The 16,430-nt window shown below is 36.9% G+C and overlaps 1 protein-coding gene, 1 non-coding gene and 1 pseudogene across 2 annotated transcripts; 1 reads left to right on the forward strand and 2 right to left on the reverse strand.

Annotated features, from left to right (window-relative positions):
• Positions 1-2,998: 2,998 nt before the first annotated feature.
• On the reverse strand, positions 2,999-3,213 carry LOC132425553 (phosphatidylinositol N-acetylglucosaminyltransferase subunit Y-like; annotated as a pseudogene).
• A 493-nt stretch (positions 3,214-3,706) lies between these two features.
• On the reverse strand, positions 3,707-4,063 carry LOC132426314 (protein preY, mitochondrial-like). The gene has a single exon (XM_060013191.1). The coding sequence runs from the start codon at positions 4,061-4,063 to the stop codon at positions 3,707-3,709; it is 357 nt and encodes a 118-aa protein (XP_059869174.1).
• Positions 4,064-15,781: 11,718 nt separating this feature from the next.
• TRNAW-CCA (transfer RNA tryptophan (anticodon CCA)) lies at positions 15,782-15,854 on the forward strand. The gene has a single exon. It is a non-coding gene; the product is annotated as a tRNA-Trp (tRNA).
• Positions 15,855-16,430: the final 576 nt, after the last annotated feature.

Raw genomic sequence — 16,430 nt, forward strand, 5'->3', positions numbered from 1 at the left:
TATTAAGAGAGACTGAGTTCATCAAGATGCTGCAACAATTTTAATTTTGTATGCATCTGATTAAAAAAAACCTTAAAAATTTAAAGCAATAGTTGATATAATTATAGGAAGAAATTAACCATGTAATGGAAAATTTCAGTGTCCATTTGCTCATTTTATTTAATAAATGTTCTTGGGTTCCTGCATGCTAGGAACTCTTCTAGCATACATACGGCTAGAATGAAATATAAAAATACTCAACCTTTTGAAGTTTACCATAGTGGAAGGAGAGGGGGAAACACAAAAATAAATACAGTAAAATCCTATGAAAATACACCCAGGATATCATGAATTCTGAGATTATAGAATGAAGGATTTGCTCCTACCCACCACCAAACGCCACAGGTGGTAGGAAGGAAGGAGAGTAAAGTTCTTATTCTGAGGTTGGGGAATGGAATATGACAGGGGGTGAAGGAAGGAGCCTGGCAGGAAAATAACACAAAAGCCAGAGGGGAGGTGAAGTTTGAATCCTGCTAGCTCAGTGATCTACCAACTCAGTATTCCCAAACTGGGCCAACAAAACTATTGCCAACTGGCCAGCATTTCCTGGAATCACTGGTGCTTTCTTGAAGTCCAGTCAGCTGCAGACCCTGAATCCTTCCCATCAATATGGAAACTGGAGTGGACGATCACCACTAGATGGTTCCAAACTGTAGTGGGGACCCCGACGGATTCTGGGTAATGAAGCAACAACCCAGCATTGTGCACGGTCCCCTGCCCATTTTATTAATCTCATGCTGAAAGACAAAAAGAAATCAAAGACAAAAAGATTGGAAAGGAAGACAAAGGACTGCATTTTTTCAAAAAGGATGTGATAGCCTATGTAAAAATATCTAAAAGACTGCTTATTAGAAGTAATAAGAATTTACCATAAGATCAATATGCAACATTCAGTTGCATTTATATAAAATTCAACAAGTATTCAGAAAACAATTCTGTAACAACATGCACATAGAAAACATAATTTAGAAAGAGATTACATTTAAATAGCTTAAAATAGATATCTAAAATGAAATCTAATAAAAGATATATAAAGCCTATACAGAAAAAAATATAAAATGTTATCAAAAGACACTCAGAAGACCTAAGTAAGTGGAGAAATATGCTATGTTCATGGAAAGGAAGGCTCAATTTCTTTTAAAAGAAAGTTGTTCTCCCCAAATTGACGTGCAGAGTTAATGTAATCCTAATTAAAATATCAACAGAGGTTTTGTGAAACATGACAGTTGATTCTGATGTTTACATGGAAAAGGAAGAATAACCAAGGCACTTTTCAATTTTTACTGAAGGAGAAAACTTGGTCAACCAGACACTGAAACTAATGATGAAGCCATAATAATTGAGATAGTGTTGTTTTGGCACAGAGAAGGCCAAATGATCATTGAACAAAAGAGAAAGTCAAGAAAGACCCGAGAACATATGAAAACTTGACATATGACAGAGGGGAAAATGCTGATTAGTGAGGAATGTTTATACTGAGATTAAATAAATAGACGAGTTTCTTCTGATAATAAATAAATAAATAAGGAAGAAGGAAAACTTCTCCCTTATAGGAGAATCTCATGTAGAAGGAATAAGGTAGAAAATCACCATTTAGCACAAGTATAGCAGTAATTGATTCAGACAAAATTGTTAATGAATGCCAAAACTATTGGGTTGAAATTTGACGAAGATAGCTACATAGTCTCAAAGTATCTCTCCACAAATTACTTATTATTAATTACAAAGGGGAAGATAGTGCTTTTAGAGAGGATAAACCTGGAAGAGATCACCATAACCAAGTAGACAAAGTCGACATTACCAAAAATGGAGAACACTGACACCATATGCTTTCTGAGTGTTGCATTGAAAAGGACACAACCTCATACAGTATTACTGCCAAAAGGTCATCACCTACATCTAACTGAAAAAACATTCCATGAAGAAAATCATGAAGAAAACCCACATTGACAGACATTCTACAAAATAATTGACCTGAACTGTTCAAATATGTCAAGGTCAAGAAATACAAAGATTGACTGAAGAACTGTTCCAGACTAAGTGAGACTGAAGAGACAATTCAACTAAATGTAATACGTGATCCTGGACTAGATCCTATAATGGGGAGATGGGCTTGCGGGGTGGAATAGAATGGCTACAAAAGATATTTATTAGGATAACTGGTGAAATTTGAAAATGGGCTATAGCTTAAATATAGTAATGCATCAGTGTTAATTTTCTGATTTTGATAATTGAATGTCCTTGTTTTTAGAAAACATACACCCAAGGCAAAGAGGTGTAATATCTACAACTTATTCTCAAATGGTTCAGAAATAACAACAACAACCATATGCATAGAGACACAAAACAAGAAAACAAATGAAAGAATGAACAAGAGAACAAATGAAGAAAACAAGAAAACAAATAATAACAATTGTTGAATTTAGTGAACAGTATACAGAAATATTTTGTAATAGTCTTTTTTTTTTGGCAAATACATGAAGTTTCCATTTTTTTACAGTTTTATACCACATTAGTTCAAATGCATTTCTCTACAACTACTCCAACAGAGCTCCTCTGGAATTATTTCAGTTATCCTTAACATGTGACTTTACCAGACTCTGAATGTAAAATAAACATATAAGATTTAAAATTAGTAACTTTTAATTATGAATGGGATAAGAAATAAAGTCATCAGATGATGGCTGGGGCTATTAATTTCCAACGAGACACTTTGTTGAAATGTTTCTCCTGATACCCCAGGTATAAATGAGAACCTTCAAAGAACAAGGGCAGAACCAAAGTACAATAAAGAAGCCTCTGCAGCTTAAGCGTCCCATAGTCCTAAACCTCTGACAGAAGCTAGGCAAAGCATCTTTCTTGCAAACTAAGTGGGTGTCCAGTATTTCCATGTAGTTGAGCTTTCAGAGACAGACACTCAAGCATATCATTAGGATACACCATCTTGGCTCTGGTTGGATTAATTATGCCTGAAGAGTTTAATACCCATCCAAGTCCAAAGGTGGAAGAACACATAAACGGGTATGGTGATCGGCAAGAGCCGACTGTAAAATACAGGCTGGCTGTGCTAGTGCAGCCCTGTGGGAAGTTGTCTTCCACAGAGGCCGAGTATAACAGCCCTGCTAACGAGACCAATGGAATAAGGACAGTCAACGTAGGAAGAGACAGAAACATTCTTCTCCACTTATTACGCGCCACTCTGACTTTTTTTTTCTTTTCTTTTTTTGCGGTACACGGGCCTATCACCGCTGCGGCCTCTCCCGTTGCGGAGCACAGGTTCCGGATGCGCAGACTCAGCGGCCATGGCTCACGGGCCCAGCCGCTCCGCGGCACGTGGGATTTTCCCGGACCAGGGCACGCGAACTCTCAACCGCTGCGCCACCAGGGAAGCCCTCGCTTTTTTTTTTTTTTTTGCGGTACGTGAGCCTTTCACTGTTGTGGCCTCTCCCGTTGCGGAGCACAGGCTCCGGACGCGCAGGCTCAGCGGCCATGGCTCACGGGCCCAGCCGCTCCGCGGCATGTGGGATCTTCCCGGACCGAGGCACGAACCCGTGATCCCTGCATCGAGCAGGCGGACTCTCAACCACTGCGCCACCAGGGAAGCCCCACTCTGAGTTTTTAAAAGGTGGGTGGTATTTAGAAAATTTAGTTGTGTGTGTTGTCGTTTTCAAGTATGAGCTAACGCCTGCTCCATTTCTTCTTGCTTCTTATTTTGATGTGTCATCCTAACCGCCTGTGGTATCATATTAGGAATCCCATCAATAATTGGATAGGCTATTTCTAACTCTTCGTTAATTAATTCATTTGGCGATGCCTCATATTGGAGCGGCTTCTTGGAGAATGGGCACACCAGGAACTCCAGCAGCGCTGGGTCGAAGGCGCGGGGCGGTTCCCTTGCCCTCTCGCTCTGGTCTGAGGACAGCCGCGACACCGACGCGTGCACACACCTCTGGGCGACCGCGGGCGGCTGTGCCCATTTCCCCCGCAGCGCTGAGGCGAGCCGGCTGCACACTCCGCTCGGCATGGCCTAGCAGCCCGCGACCGGGCCTCTGCGCGCCCGTGACCACCCTGTAATAGTCTTTAAACTTTTCTGTGTTTTAAATTGTTTTGAAATAGAAAGTTTAAAAATAGCCAGGGAATAATGAATATAAAACTGAAAACAGTGGTAGCCTCTGGGAGTGATGGGAGAGGCCTGAGGGTGGGAGAGGGACACATAGGTAGATGCAACAGTACTGATTGTGTTCTAGTTCCTAAATCAGATGATGAGATTGTGGACATTTATTATTTAACTTTCACAATTATATATACATGATGTATTTTTGTACGTGTAAAATATTCTACTTTAAAAGATAATAAAGGGAAAAACAAAGGAAAAGATAATAAGGCAAGAGTCAGAGGCTATCTGATGAGCTGTGTGTGCTTATGAGCTCTGTGCCCTTAAGTATGTTTCTTTTCCTCTCTGAGGTTGTCCTCACCTACAAAAGAAGAATAAAAGATCTACTGTGTAGTTTTGTTGTAAGGCACTTGGCAATAAGTGCTAAGTGCCAGCTGCTGTTGTTATTGTCTCTGACAGAGCAGAGATAAAGGGAGTATACATACCTGCAGCGGTGGGCTTGAGAAAAGTGATAGACGTTTGGAATAGTCTTTGGGGTCAGTTGGTAAGCAGGTTATCTAGGGAACAAAACTGAGCCAATGTTGGAAATCATCAAGTAGTTGTAGAGCCAATGAGCTTTGTGTATTTTTCCCAAGCTGCACTCCATGGTCAGGAAGTAAGACTTGGAAAAAACCAGATCTTTATGCTGGAAGGTCTAAAGGAAGGTCAACAAAGCAGAAAGGCTGCGGAGAGTGAGGCAGATATGACAGGTCAGAGCATCATACCTAGGCAATGAGCTTTCTCTCATCTAAAATTTTGGAAAAGGAGACACAATTTAGAAGAAGTGGAAGATAAAGAGCGAGCTGATAATTTACTAGATTAACTGGAGACTGTATGAAGCACACCTAGCAGAATAATGATTTTCCAGCCCAGAATAAGGACATCCATTCCTACCTTTTATGTATCAAATAAAAAATAATTCTATCATGATATATGTACACCTAGGTTGCACAAATTCCCTCATAGTTTACCAACATTTTATATATGAAAGTCCTTAACAAATTGCAACCAAAAAAACACAAAAAAGCAAGCAAATATGTATTGAGCTGCCACTTCATTCAAAATAGCTCTGCTGTAAGGGTTATAATTGAGGATCTAGTATCAGCCAGTCCGTGATTGATTGAAATTTTAATTTTTCAGTATTAATTGCTTTCTGAGTATATACACACAGCTAATTTCAGCCTATCGTGCATGAAATTAAACTCAGAAAGTATGAACAGTAGAGCAAATTTGATGATGCTTATACATTACTAACACTTAATTCAGTGAAGAAAATAAATAATATCAGTTTTCTGGCATCTCAAACCCCAAATGTTTTTCAATACAGATAGGATACAGAGACAGTCTGTCACCCTAAAGTACTAGAAATACTGCCGAAGAACCACTACATTAGCTGTTGGTGTATGGGAAATGCTTTTGGTTTCTTACTTCAGTGTTTATTTCTTAAATATTAATTATCTATACTATATATCAACTATTATCACCTTATTTTATATCAATATGGTATATATTCATTCACACATTATTATCCATTATTTATTCTTTCCTTGCTTCCTGAACTAAATGCACAGACAATTCCAGAGATGAAGGCGGGTATATGTGGTATTAAATTAGGGATTTTAAAAGAAATTCATTATAAAATCTTGGAGTTAACGTGTGTAAGAATTGGTAACCCAATCAGTGTCTTGTTCTGACTTTGACAGTTTTGCATCAGCCACTGTATTCTCCAGAAATACAATTATATAGAGAAGTTATAATAACTAATGTAAATTTCCTGAGAAATGCAATTCTAGAGGAATTGAAGAATATGTGGAGCAATACTTGCAGAGACTTAGGAATGTTGTATTTGAGTCAATATAACAAACTAACCAGGAGGCACCAATGAAATGAAAAGATTTTGAAGAGAAAGGTAAAAAGTTACTTGTGACCAACTAAAAATCAGACTTTCAAAGGCAGCCCAAAGAATGATAATGCTACACTTATTTTAATTCCCGTGTTTAAAAAAAAGAGTAGGATGACTCAGTTCATGACATATTTCTGCCAAGACTATGTTTGAAAAATAAATTTCACAATGAGTGAAATAAAATACTATACTACCACCACAGGATTTTAAATAGAAATAGGGATTTCTGATTCCATATGGTAAATTGAATGGATGTATGACTCCCATTCTCTCCTGAATGCCTATTAAAATGACAATCATAATATTTAAAATATATAGGCCTGAAAGACTAAAAAAACAGGGGAGAAGACACCAGGGGATAGGAGATAGCAACAGGTATTGGAGGATGGAAAGCTGATGAATTGGGAGAATAGAGGAAACAGAACATTATTTCTTCAGAACAAGGAGAAAGAACCAAGCTGCAAAGGCTCAGGAACTTAGTTTTACAGAAAGGAAGTATGAGGCACAGATCTGGAATTCAGAGAATCGTTTGAAAGTCTGCACAAGAGGCAGTTGGACCTCAAAAAGCCTGGTGACTTCCTCTTACAAATCCTCAGACATGAGATTGATTCCTTGTAGAGCATGAATCAAAAAGGTTCTGAGCTTAAGGAGAGAAAAGTTTCAGAAAAGCTCACGGGGAGCTGAGGGGCCGAAAATAGGTGGATTAAGTGGAAGTATATATATTTATGGGAGAAACACACCTGCACCCTTCACCAGCCCTCTTTCCCCATCCAGGTCCTCAAATACCTGTAGCCAGGCACAAGACTTGAGGGTCTTTCTGTGCAGAAACTGAGTGACGCCTGAGAATACTCCACAAATTCAAAGCCATTGTCAGGCATGCAAGTCTCAAACAAACATACAAATTATAAAATACGGCTAGAAAGCAACCATTCAAGATTGGAGCAGGAGAGCAAAGGTTTCTAGAAATAAATTAAAAATGGAACTCAGATTATCTGACAAGTATTGGTCCATATTTAGAAAATTTATTTAGAAGACTTCCAAATGAATAATTGATACAACTGTTGACTCCAGGGGAAAAGAAAAGAAGCATAATCATGGTACACTACTAGATTTAGCAGTGAAATATGTGTAGACAGTCAAAATAATGTAAATACATAATGACGTTTAGCCAAATCTGTGATTTAATTATATTGGGAGGTCGGAGGGAAAGGAAGCAGCGTGATTGTATGAGAGATAAGTCCTCATTTATCAATGTGAAAAGTCAATAGATCATGTATAAAATAGATAGAATAAGATATAGCAGCATAAATATATAATTCTCATGTATAAAGATAAATATCACAAGACACAGGGAAAGGACTAGAAATAGGGGGTGAGACTGGCCACAGGGAGAGGTGGGTCATTTTTAAAAATTATAAGTGTCTATTATATCTCATTTTTTACTTATACTAGTGAAAAGTAGCTTATACATGAGCTTATATTCTGTGTTTTTCAATCATTTTTAAAACATGATTGCATTTGATAAACAAAGCCATGTTTTGTTCTAATTCTATTTGGAGATTGAAATGAAGCAAACTTTGTAACTAAAAACAATGTAAAGCAATGAGACAAAATGCTGTTTTGTTTTCAAACTGAACATGCTCCTTCTTGCCCCTGCCACAGAATTGGATAAGAACATGCCTCCCCACCCTAGTAAGAAAAACAACTGTTCACTTTTTCTCATTTCCTGGCTGAGGATCTTCAAGTGTCTCCTTATTTCAGTCAATCCAACTTAATGCATTCAATCTAAACTCTTTTCTGCCTGGCTTTCAAAGCCTGTCCTTCCCTCCCCCAGTCTTCTACGTATCTAAACTTATTTTCCATTACATCACAACAGACACCTTCTGTTCAAGTTATATGGATCTCTCAGAACCCTGCATACTCTAGGCCATGCCTGTTTTCATCTTTTGGGTCAAGCTATTACTTGAATACCTGGGCCCATTTCCTCTGTACCTGGCCAAGGTCTTCTTGTGCTTCAAAGCCTGCTTCAGGATTAGCCAAGATACGTCTTATCATAATTCTGCTATTTTATCATCCTTGGAACTTTGGTTTTTATCATTACAACTTGAAAATACTACTTATTGAAGGAAAAAATTTGAAAATTTTCTTTATGACCTTCTTAGATAAAAGGGAAATTTAAACAAATGAACATTTGTCTAAAGTCAAGACAAATGTGCTGAATCTATTGGGTTGGCACCATACCAGTAATTTCCACAGTGTGATATGCCAGTAATTTTTTTCAGCATTGTAGCGTTCCCTATTAAAGGACCATCTCTTTAAAGCACCTAGTCCCAACAACATGAACACACATATAATTTTTCAATGTCTATTTGAAGGGACAAATAGCAAATCAAGGCTAGATTGAGATACCAATAAATCTGATAAGAATTTATTTTTATATTGATCCTATTATTTAAAGGTTATCATTTTTATTGTATTTATTGTAGGAACAATATAATAATAATAACAGAAAAAAAAGGAAAAAAACTATCTCTTCTTCTACCACCCAAAGAAACTGTTTTTACTTTTTTCATGTAACTCTTTCATTTCTCATCCCCATAAACACATAATTTTACATATAAAGTATTCTACTTTTTGCCTTAGCATTGTTTTATAAACATTTTCATGTTGTAAGACTTCCTTCATACTTATTTTAATAGTTATACAATAATCCATCTATAAATATCTATATAATAATTCGTCTGTTGTAGTACCAAAATTATTTGTTTCTCTATCATTAGTCATTTACAGTTCCTTCCAATTTTTTTAGTAGGCTGTGGGCAAATAGGGAATGAATTTGGGTAGTCTAAGTGATCTAGTTTGGCTGACTAGATTTTTCCTTAATAAAACAGTCGATTTTTCTCTTCACTTTGTACCTGAGAAACTTAGTACAAGGGTACTCGTTTATAATTTGAAGTGACCTGTTTTTCATGATTCTCCAGTAGTGCTAATACCTATAGAACAAATATTTTCTCAAAATTTTGTGCTCTACTGATAGCATATTTTTATCCACTAAATAAGCATTTTCTTATGTGGGATAGTTCTTTTTAAAACCACTGTAATTATCCATCTACTTATCTTACAAGTGGGAACATAATTTTTGTGGCTGTTTCACTTACTATGGAAAGAATACAATGTTTTACTACAAAAGTACATCAAAAAGCCCTTTAATTCTGGTACTTCTTATCCTTCAGTCATAAAAACAGGCTAGGATTATGGAAGAAAAGAGATTAGAAGGCAGTGTAGGCAAAACTATACCCTAAACTAGCTACAAAAATAAGTCTTTTTAAAAACATCACACTCAGAACTATGATTTTAAACCCCTTAATTTAACTTTGCCTTGCCTTTGAAAGGAAAAACTCCTTGAACTTTAAATAGCTTTTAAATTTTAACTCTGCTCTCTCATTGAATGTTTCAAGTCCCAAAGCCACTATTTGTTGGATGACAAATAACATTTGTGAGAGAGGCCCTCACTAACTATGCATGTGTACTTGTCAGCTATCATTTCTAGAGCTAATTTCCATACCAGTGACCAGATAAACCCAGGGGGTAAGACAACAGCTAAGAGAGCAAAACTCTGTAACCTACAAAATCTTTCTCACACTGAATTTTTAAATGTACTGAATAAAAGTGGGAAGGAGGAGAAGGTAGAGAAACTATTTTCTCTTGGCTTAAAACAGATTGGGCAAATGCCTACATTAAATCTCATAGGAAGCCTAAGTTATTAAAGATAAATGATTGAGAAATGAAAACCTGTAATCAGGTAAATGTTAAAGTAAATTTCCCAAAACTTTGACCTGCATAAGTGGTTCTCAACCCCAGCACACATTAAAATCACCTGGAAAGCTTTCAAATAATACAAAACGAGGTACTGAATTGTCCTGCTGTGAAGCCTGAGCATTGGCATATTTTAAATCACCAAGACGGTTTAATATGCAGGAGGACTGATAACACAGATCCACATATTACCAAATAAAATGGCAGTTTTTTTTTTTTTTTTTGGTCTTAGTTCCCCCACCAGGGCCAAACCTGTGCCCCCTGCAGTGGAAGCATGAAGTCTTAACCATTGGACCACCAGGGAAGTCCCAGTGGGGTAGATTTTTAACCAAAAGAACTTGTTGCTTTAGCATGAATAAATCCTCACCAAGGGCCTGCAAGGGCCAGGCACCGTGTTAGGCTCTGAGGATACAAGAGTATTTGAAAATTAAAGACTTCATGACATATCTGCAGTTCAGATTCTTTAAAAAGTATTATTTAAAAAAATCTTCCATCATTTTTTCCTGTAAAAAGAATATACACCAACACATATTTCTGATGAAGTCCACTCTTTAAGCTTGATTTGAAAATGAGGGAGGGATGGAGATGCAAGAGGGAAGAGATATGGGGTTATATGTATAACTGATTCACTTTGTTATGAAGCAGAAACTAACACACCACTGTAAAGCAATTATATTCCAATAAAGATGTAAAAAAAACCAAAAAACAAAAAAAATTAAAAAAGAAAAATAAAAAAATGAACTATAATTTGAAAAATAAGAACATAAATGGCAAAAACAAAATATTTACTAAAAAGAAATGAGGATTCATGGCTCTAGGATTCTGGTCAACACTAGAATCAGGCTTTCAAAGTAGATGGGCAAAAGACTCTTTTTCATATTTATACACAGTCGGTTTTAATGAAAATTCTGAGAGAAACAATATCCATCACTTAACCATGAATAAGCCAAGAGACTTTTCACAACATGAAGGAGATAGAAATCACGAACTCTGAACTGCAAGGAAAAAAAAAAACATTTCAGGCTAGTACTTTGTGATAGTCAGAGAGAGGAGGCTTACAGCCAGCAGAGAAGCTGAGGTGGTAAGATGATTTGAATGACTGCAGTTAAGGAAGTTGAAACACCCACAGCGTCCTCAACCAGAAATTTAATATGGCGTTATTTCTCTTGATATGTAAATTCTAAGGAATCATAACAGTCCATATTCAACTGTGAAAACAAAAATGTACTCCAAAGTTAAGTGAAATTACCTATAGGTTATTAATAAACAAACTAAAAACCTTAAGAATTAGAGTTCTCAATTGGATTGCTCTGGGGATTTGATCCATAAAGAGGCACTTTCACAAAAACTGAGAGCTTGACCTTAAAAGAACATAAAAAATACCTTGGACACTATTTGAACACCCAAATAATAACTATTGGTGCTGGCATTATGACCAGTAGTAACATATATTGGTCTGATTCCAAAATTAGAGCTAATAATTATGTTTCATGAGGAAAACCTAGAGAGTACCTATCACCTATTAAAATATTTAAAGTTTTCCTTAGATTTAAAATGGATCTCTATTCAAAGGCCACCTATGAAAAAGCACTCTTTTTGAGAAGTGTGTAGCATTTGTTTTTAGTCTCCTTGTACTTGGTTTCCTGAGAACTGCAACGTTTTTTCAATTATGTGCTATCTGAAAAAGTTCTTATCATTTAATGTCTATGGAATAGTCCACTATTTCTATATATAAGTTGTTACTACCATCATCCCGCTTCATAATAAAAATGATTATGACGATGAGACAATTCATTGGGCCCTATTATATACCAGGTCCTTAATGTATACTAAGCATTCGTATATATTATCTCATTTAATCCACACAATTAATTCATTTATTCCTATTTTAAGAATGAGAGGACTGCAGCTAAACAAGGTTTGAAAATTTGCCCAAGGTCACAGAATTAGGAAGTGGCAGTAATTAAACCAAAGTTCTTTAGTTTTTTTTTTTCCAGTTTGGAAATCTAATACATTCTAATAATATATGTTCTCTGCACAAAAATTCTAAAATATAGAAAAATTGAAAAGAATAGAAGGGTTTAGCCCTGAAAGATAACTGTTGCAGAATTTTCATTGTATTTCCTTTCCATCTTTTTCTGTACCTTGTAAACAAGTGCCTGTTATCTTTAGTACCAAGCTCAGCTAACCCCTCTATGCTTCCTTCTGTGTGTATTCAAAATCTGCCCTTTTAGAGATTCCTTGGTCATCTTCTGTCCCCCATACCTACACTCTGGTTAGAAGTACACACAAAGAGAATTCCTTGGTGGTCCAGTGATTAGGACTCTGTGCTTCCACTGCAGGGGCCAGGGTTCGATCCCTGGTTGGGGACCTAAGATCCCACAAGTCGCGCAGTGCAGCCAAAAAAAGAAAAGATGAGAAATACACACAAACACACAAGGAGTTACACTTCCTTTTTCCTTCCTACCTCTCACATGGGTGTCATTCCCTCTGCCCTGTCTATCCCTTATCAAAAAACTGGCAAAAGAAAAAAGCAAAACCCAGATGACCAGACAAACAAAGAATATCTTCAGAACACACCAAAGTAATATAATGAATCACTGGAAATGATGTCGTAGGTCTCAGAGTGTAGAGATAGATGTCATCAACCTGGGTCTCTGGGGAATGAACAGCATGCAAGATGGACTCTTTAAATGTCCATCAACAGGGGAATGTATAAAGAAGCTGTGGTACATACATACAATGGAATATTACTCAGCCATAAAAAGGAACAAAATTGGGTCATTTGTAGAGATGTGGATGGACCTAAACACTGTCATACAGAGTGAAGTAAGTCAGAAAGAGAAAAACAAATATTGTATATTAACACATATATGTGGAATCTAGAAAAATGGTATACATGATCTTATTTGCAAAGCAGAAATAGAGACACAGATGTAGAGAACAAATGTATGGACACCAATGGGGAAGGGGGGGTGATGAATTGGGGGATTGGGATTGACATATATGCACTATCGATACTATATATAAAATAGATAACTAATGAGAACCTACAGTATAGTTCAGGGAACTCTACTCACTGCTCTATGGTGACCTAAGTGGGAAGGAAATCCAAAAAAGATAGGATATATGAATACATACAGCTGATTCACTTTGCTGTACAGTAGAAACTAACACAACATTGTAAAGCAACTATACTCCAATAAAAATTAATTTTTAAAAAAGTTTCTAAGGAAAAAGTTTCAAAAGGAATCTAATGAAGTATGCTTTAATCTCTAATACACACACACACACACACACACACACACACACACACACACACACACACACACCCCTTATAACTGTCTCCCTAGTGACTGTATGCTTTTTTTTAAACTATAGTTCATTTACAACGTTATATTAGTTTTGAGTATACAACATAGTGATTCACTATTCTTATAGATTACACTCTACTTAAAGTTATTATAAAATATTGGCTATATTCTCTATGCTATCTAATATATCCTTCTATCTTATTTATTTTATACATAGTAGATTGTACCTCGTAATCCCTTACTCCTATCTTGTCCCTCCTCCCATCCCTCTCCCCACTGGTAACCACTAGTTTGTTCCCTATATCAGTGAGTCTTTCTACTTTGTTATATTCATCTTTGTTTTGGTTTTTAGGTTTTACATATAAGTGAAAACATACACTATTTGTCTTTCTCCGTCTGACTTATCTCACTAAGCATATTACCCTCCAGATCCATCCATGTTGTTGCAAAGGGCAAAATTTTATTCTTTTTTATAGCTGAGTATTATTCCATTGTATATATATACTAGTTTCTTTATCCATTCATCTGTGGGTAGACAGTTGCTTCCATAGCTTGGCTATTTTAAATAATGCTGCTATGAACATTGGGATGCATTTATCCTTTCAAATTAGTGTTTTTGGTTTTGTCACATATATACCCAGGAGTGGAATTGCGGGTCATATGGTAGCTCTAGTTTTAGATTTTTGAGGAACTTCTATACTGTTTTCCACAGTGGCTGCACCAATTCACATTCCCACCAACTGTGTCCAAGGGGTCCCTTTCCTCCCCATCCTCACCAACATTTGTTATTTGTGGTCTTTTTGATAACAGTCATTCTGACAAGTGTGAGGTGATATCTCATTGTGGTTTTTATTTACATTTCCCGAATACAATGTTGAGCGTCTTTTCATGTGCCTGTTGGGCACCTCTATGTCTTCCTTGGAAAAATGTCTATTCAGTTCTTCTGACCATTTTTTAATAGGGTTTCTTTTTGTGATATTGAGTTGTATGAGCTGTTTTTATATTTTGGATATTACCCCCTTGTTGGTCATATCATTTGCAAATATTATCTCCCATTAAGTAGGCTGTTTTTTTTGTTTTGTTGATGGTTTCCTTTGCTGTGCAAAAACTTTTAAGTCTAACTGTGTCCCATTTGTTTATTTTTGCTTTTGTTTCATTTGCCTGAGGAGACAGAGCCAAAAAAATTACTGCTACAATTTATGTCAAAGCGTGTCTGCCTACGTTTTCTTCTAGGAGTTTTATAGTTTCTGGTCTTATGTTTAGGTCTTTAATCCATTTTGAGTTTATTTTTCTATATGGTGTGAGCAAATGTTCTAATTTCATTCCTTCACATGTAGTTGTCCAGTTTTCCCAGTGCCATTTATTGAAGAAACTGTCTTTTCTCCATTTCATATTCTGCCTCCTTTGTTGTAGATTAATTGACCATATGTGCATGAGTTTATTTCTGGGCTTTCTATTCTGTTCCATTGATCTATGTGTCTGTTTTTGTGCCAGTACCATGCTATTTTGATGACTGTAGCTTTGCAGTATAGTCTGAGGTCAGGGAGCATGATACCTCCAGCGTTGCTCTTTTTCCTAGTGACTGTATTCTTGAGTCAACATTTCTGAAACACAAATTTCAGAAAGTGTAGTTTCCTGCGACTTCTTTGAAGGGAGTTTTGGAAATAACTATAGGAGTGTAAAGTATACTTACTCTTTAATCAGCAGCAGTTTAATTTCTAGAAATTTATTCTTCAGACCTACTCAAATAAGTGCACAAAAAACATGTACAAGGATATTAGTAGAGCATTGTTTGTAATTGAGAAAAATTAGAAAGCACTTACATACCCATCAATGAGGGACTATGGTAGGTGCTGGGGACACAGAAGTGGTACCCACCCTGCTGGAGTTTCATTCCAGCAGATATATGACTTATCCTGAAGTATATGTCTTAGTTTGAAGCACACTCTGTGAATTTGCATTCTGGAACCTTTCCATTGCTACCTCAGATGGTATCACTGAGAGATCATAAAATTAGCTTTTCTTATACTAGCACAGCAGGAACCACTAAATGGAGGACCAGCTAAGCTGTGTCATTATTTGTTTTGTTTAAACTAATCCACCTTTAAATATTTTTTCTACTGGAACTCTTAATATATGGTTTTCTTTCCCCAAAGTGTCAAGGAATTCACATTCCCTGTTTGCCTTCCAGATTTTCTTGCAGTGACAATGGCAGCTGGGTATCCAAACCAGTTTTTAAAACACCAGAGCCACCACTGGTATCCTTCCAGAATTTCCATGAAATACAGAAATTGTGGAAACAGGAGAATAAGAGTGAAATTCCTTCATAGCCACTTTCCCCAAGCAGAGGTTCAGGAACAAGGGTTATAGCGTGTATGATAGCCTGAAGTCAAACATTTCAAAATGTGAGCAAAATATATATTTTGGAACAGAATTGAGCAACAAATATTGTAAATCTTTGAATGGGATTTGCAGCCAACCATTGTGTGTGTTTTCTAGAATCTATTTACCCTTTTTTGCTAATGCAACTCATTAGGAAAAGATGGGGATGGGACTTCCCTGGTGGTCCAGTGGTTAAGACTCCACGCTCCCAATGCAGGGGGCCCAGGTTCGATCCCTGGTCAGGGAACTAGGTCCCGCATGCATGCCGCAACTAAGAGCCCGCATGCCACAACTAAAAGATCCAACATGCCGCAACGAAGATCCCGCGTGCCACAACTAAGACCTAACACGGCCAATAATAAATTTGTTTTTTAAAAAAAGAAAAGATTGGGACTTCCCTGGTTGCGCAGTGGTTAAGAATCTGCCTGCCAATGCAGGGGATACGGGTTCAATCCCTGTTGCAGGAAGATCTCATATACTGTGGAGCAACTAAGCCCGTGTGCCACAACTACTGAGCCAGTGCCCTAGAGCCCACAAACCACAACTACTGAGCCCATGCGCCTAGTGTTCCACAAGAAGAGAAGCCACCACAATGAGAAGCCCACACACCACAACGAAGAGTAGCCCCCTCTCACCACAACTAGAGAAAGCCCACACGCAACAACAAAGACCCAATGCAGCCATAAATCAATAAATAAATTTATAAAAAAGAAAAGAAAAGAAAAGATGGGGAACATCAGGTCAAAATCAATGTCAAGGCTGTATATTTACTTTAAATACAATTTTATTGATTTCATACAGTAACATATATGTAACTACCATA

Source organism: Delphinus delphis, chromosome 5 (genome assembly GCF_949987515.2).
Source record: "Delphinus delphis chromosome 5, mDelDel1.2, whole genome shotgun sequence".
NCBI lineage: Eukaryota > Metazoa > Chordata > Mammalia > Artiodactyla > Delphinidae > Delphinus > Delphinus delphis.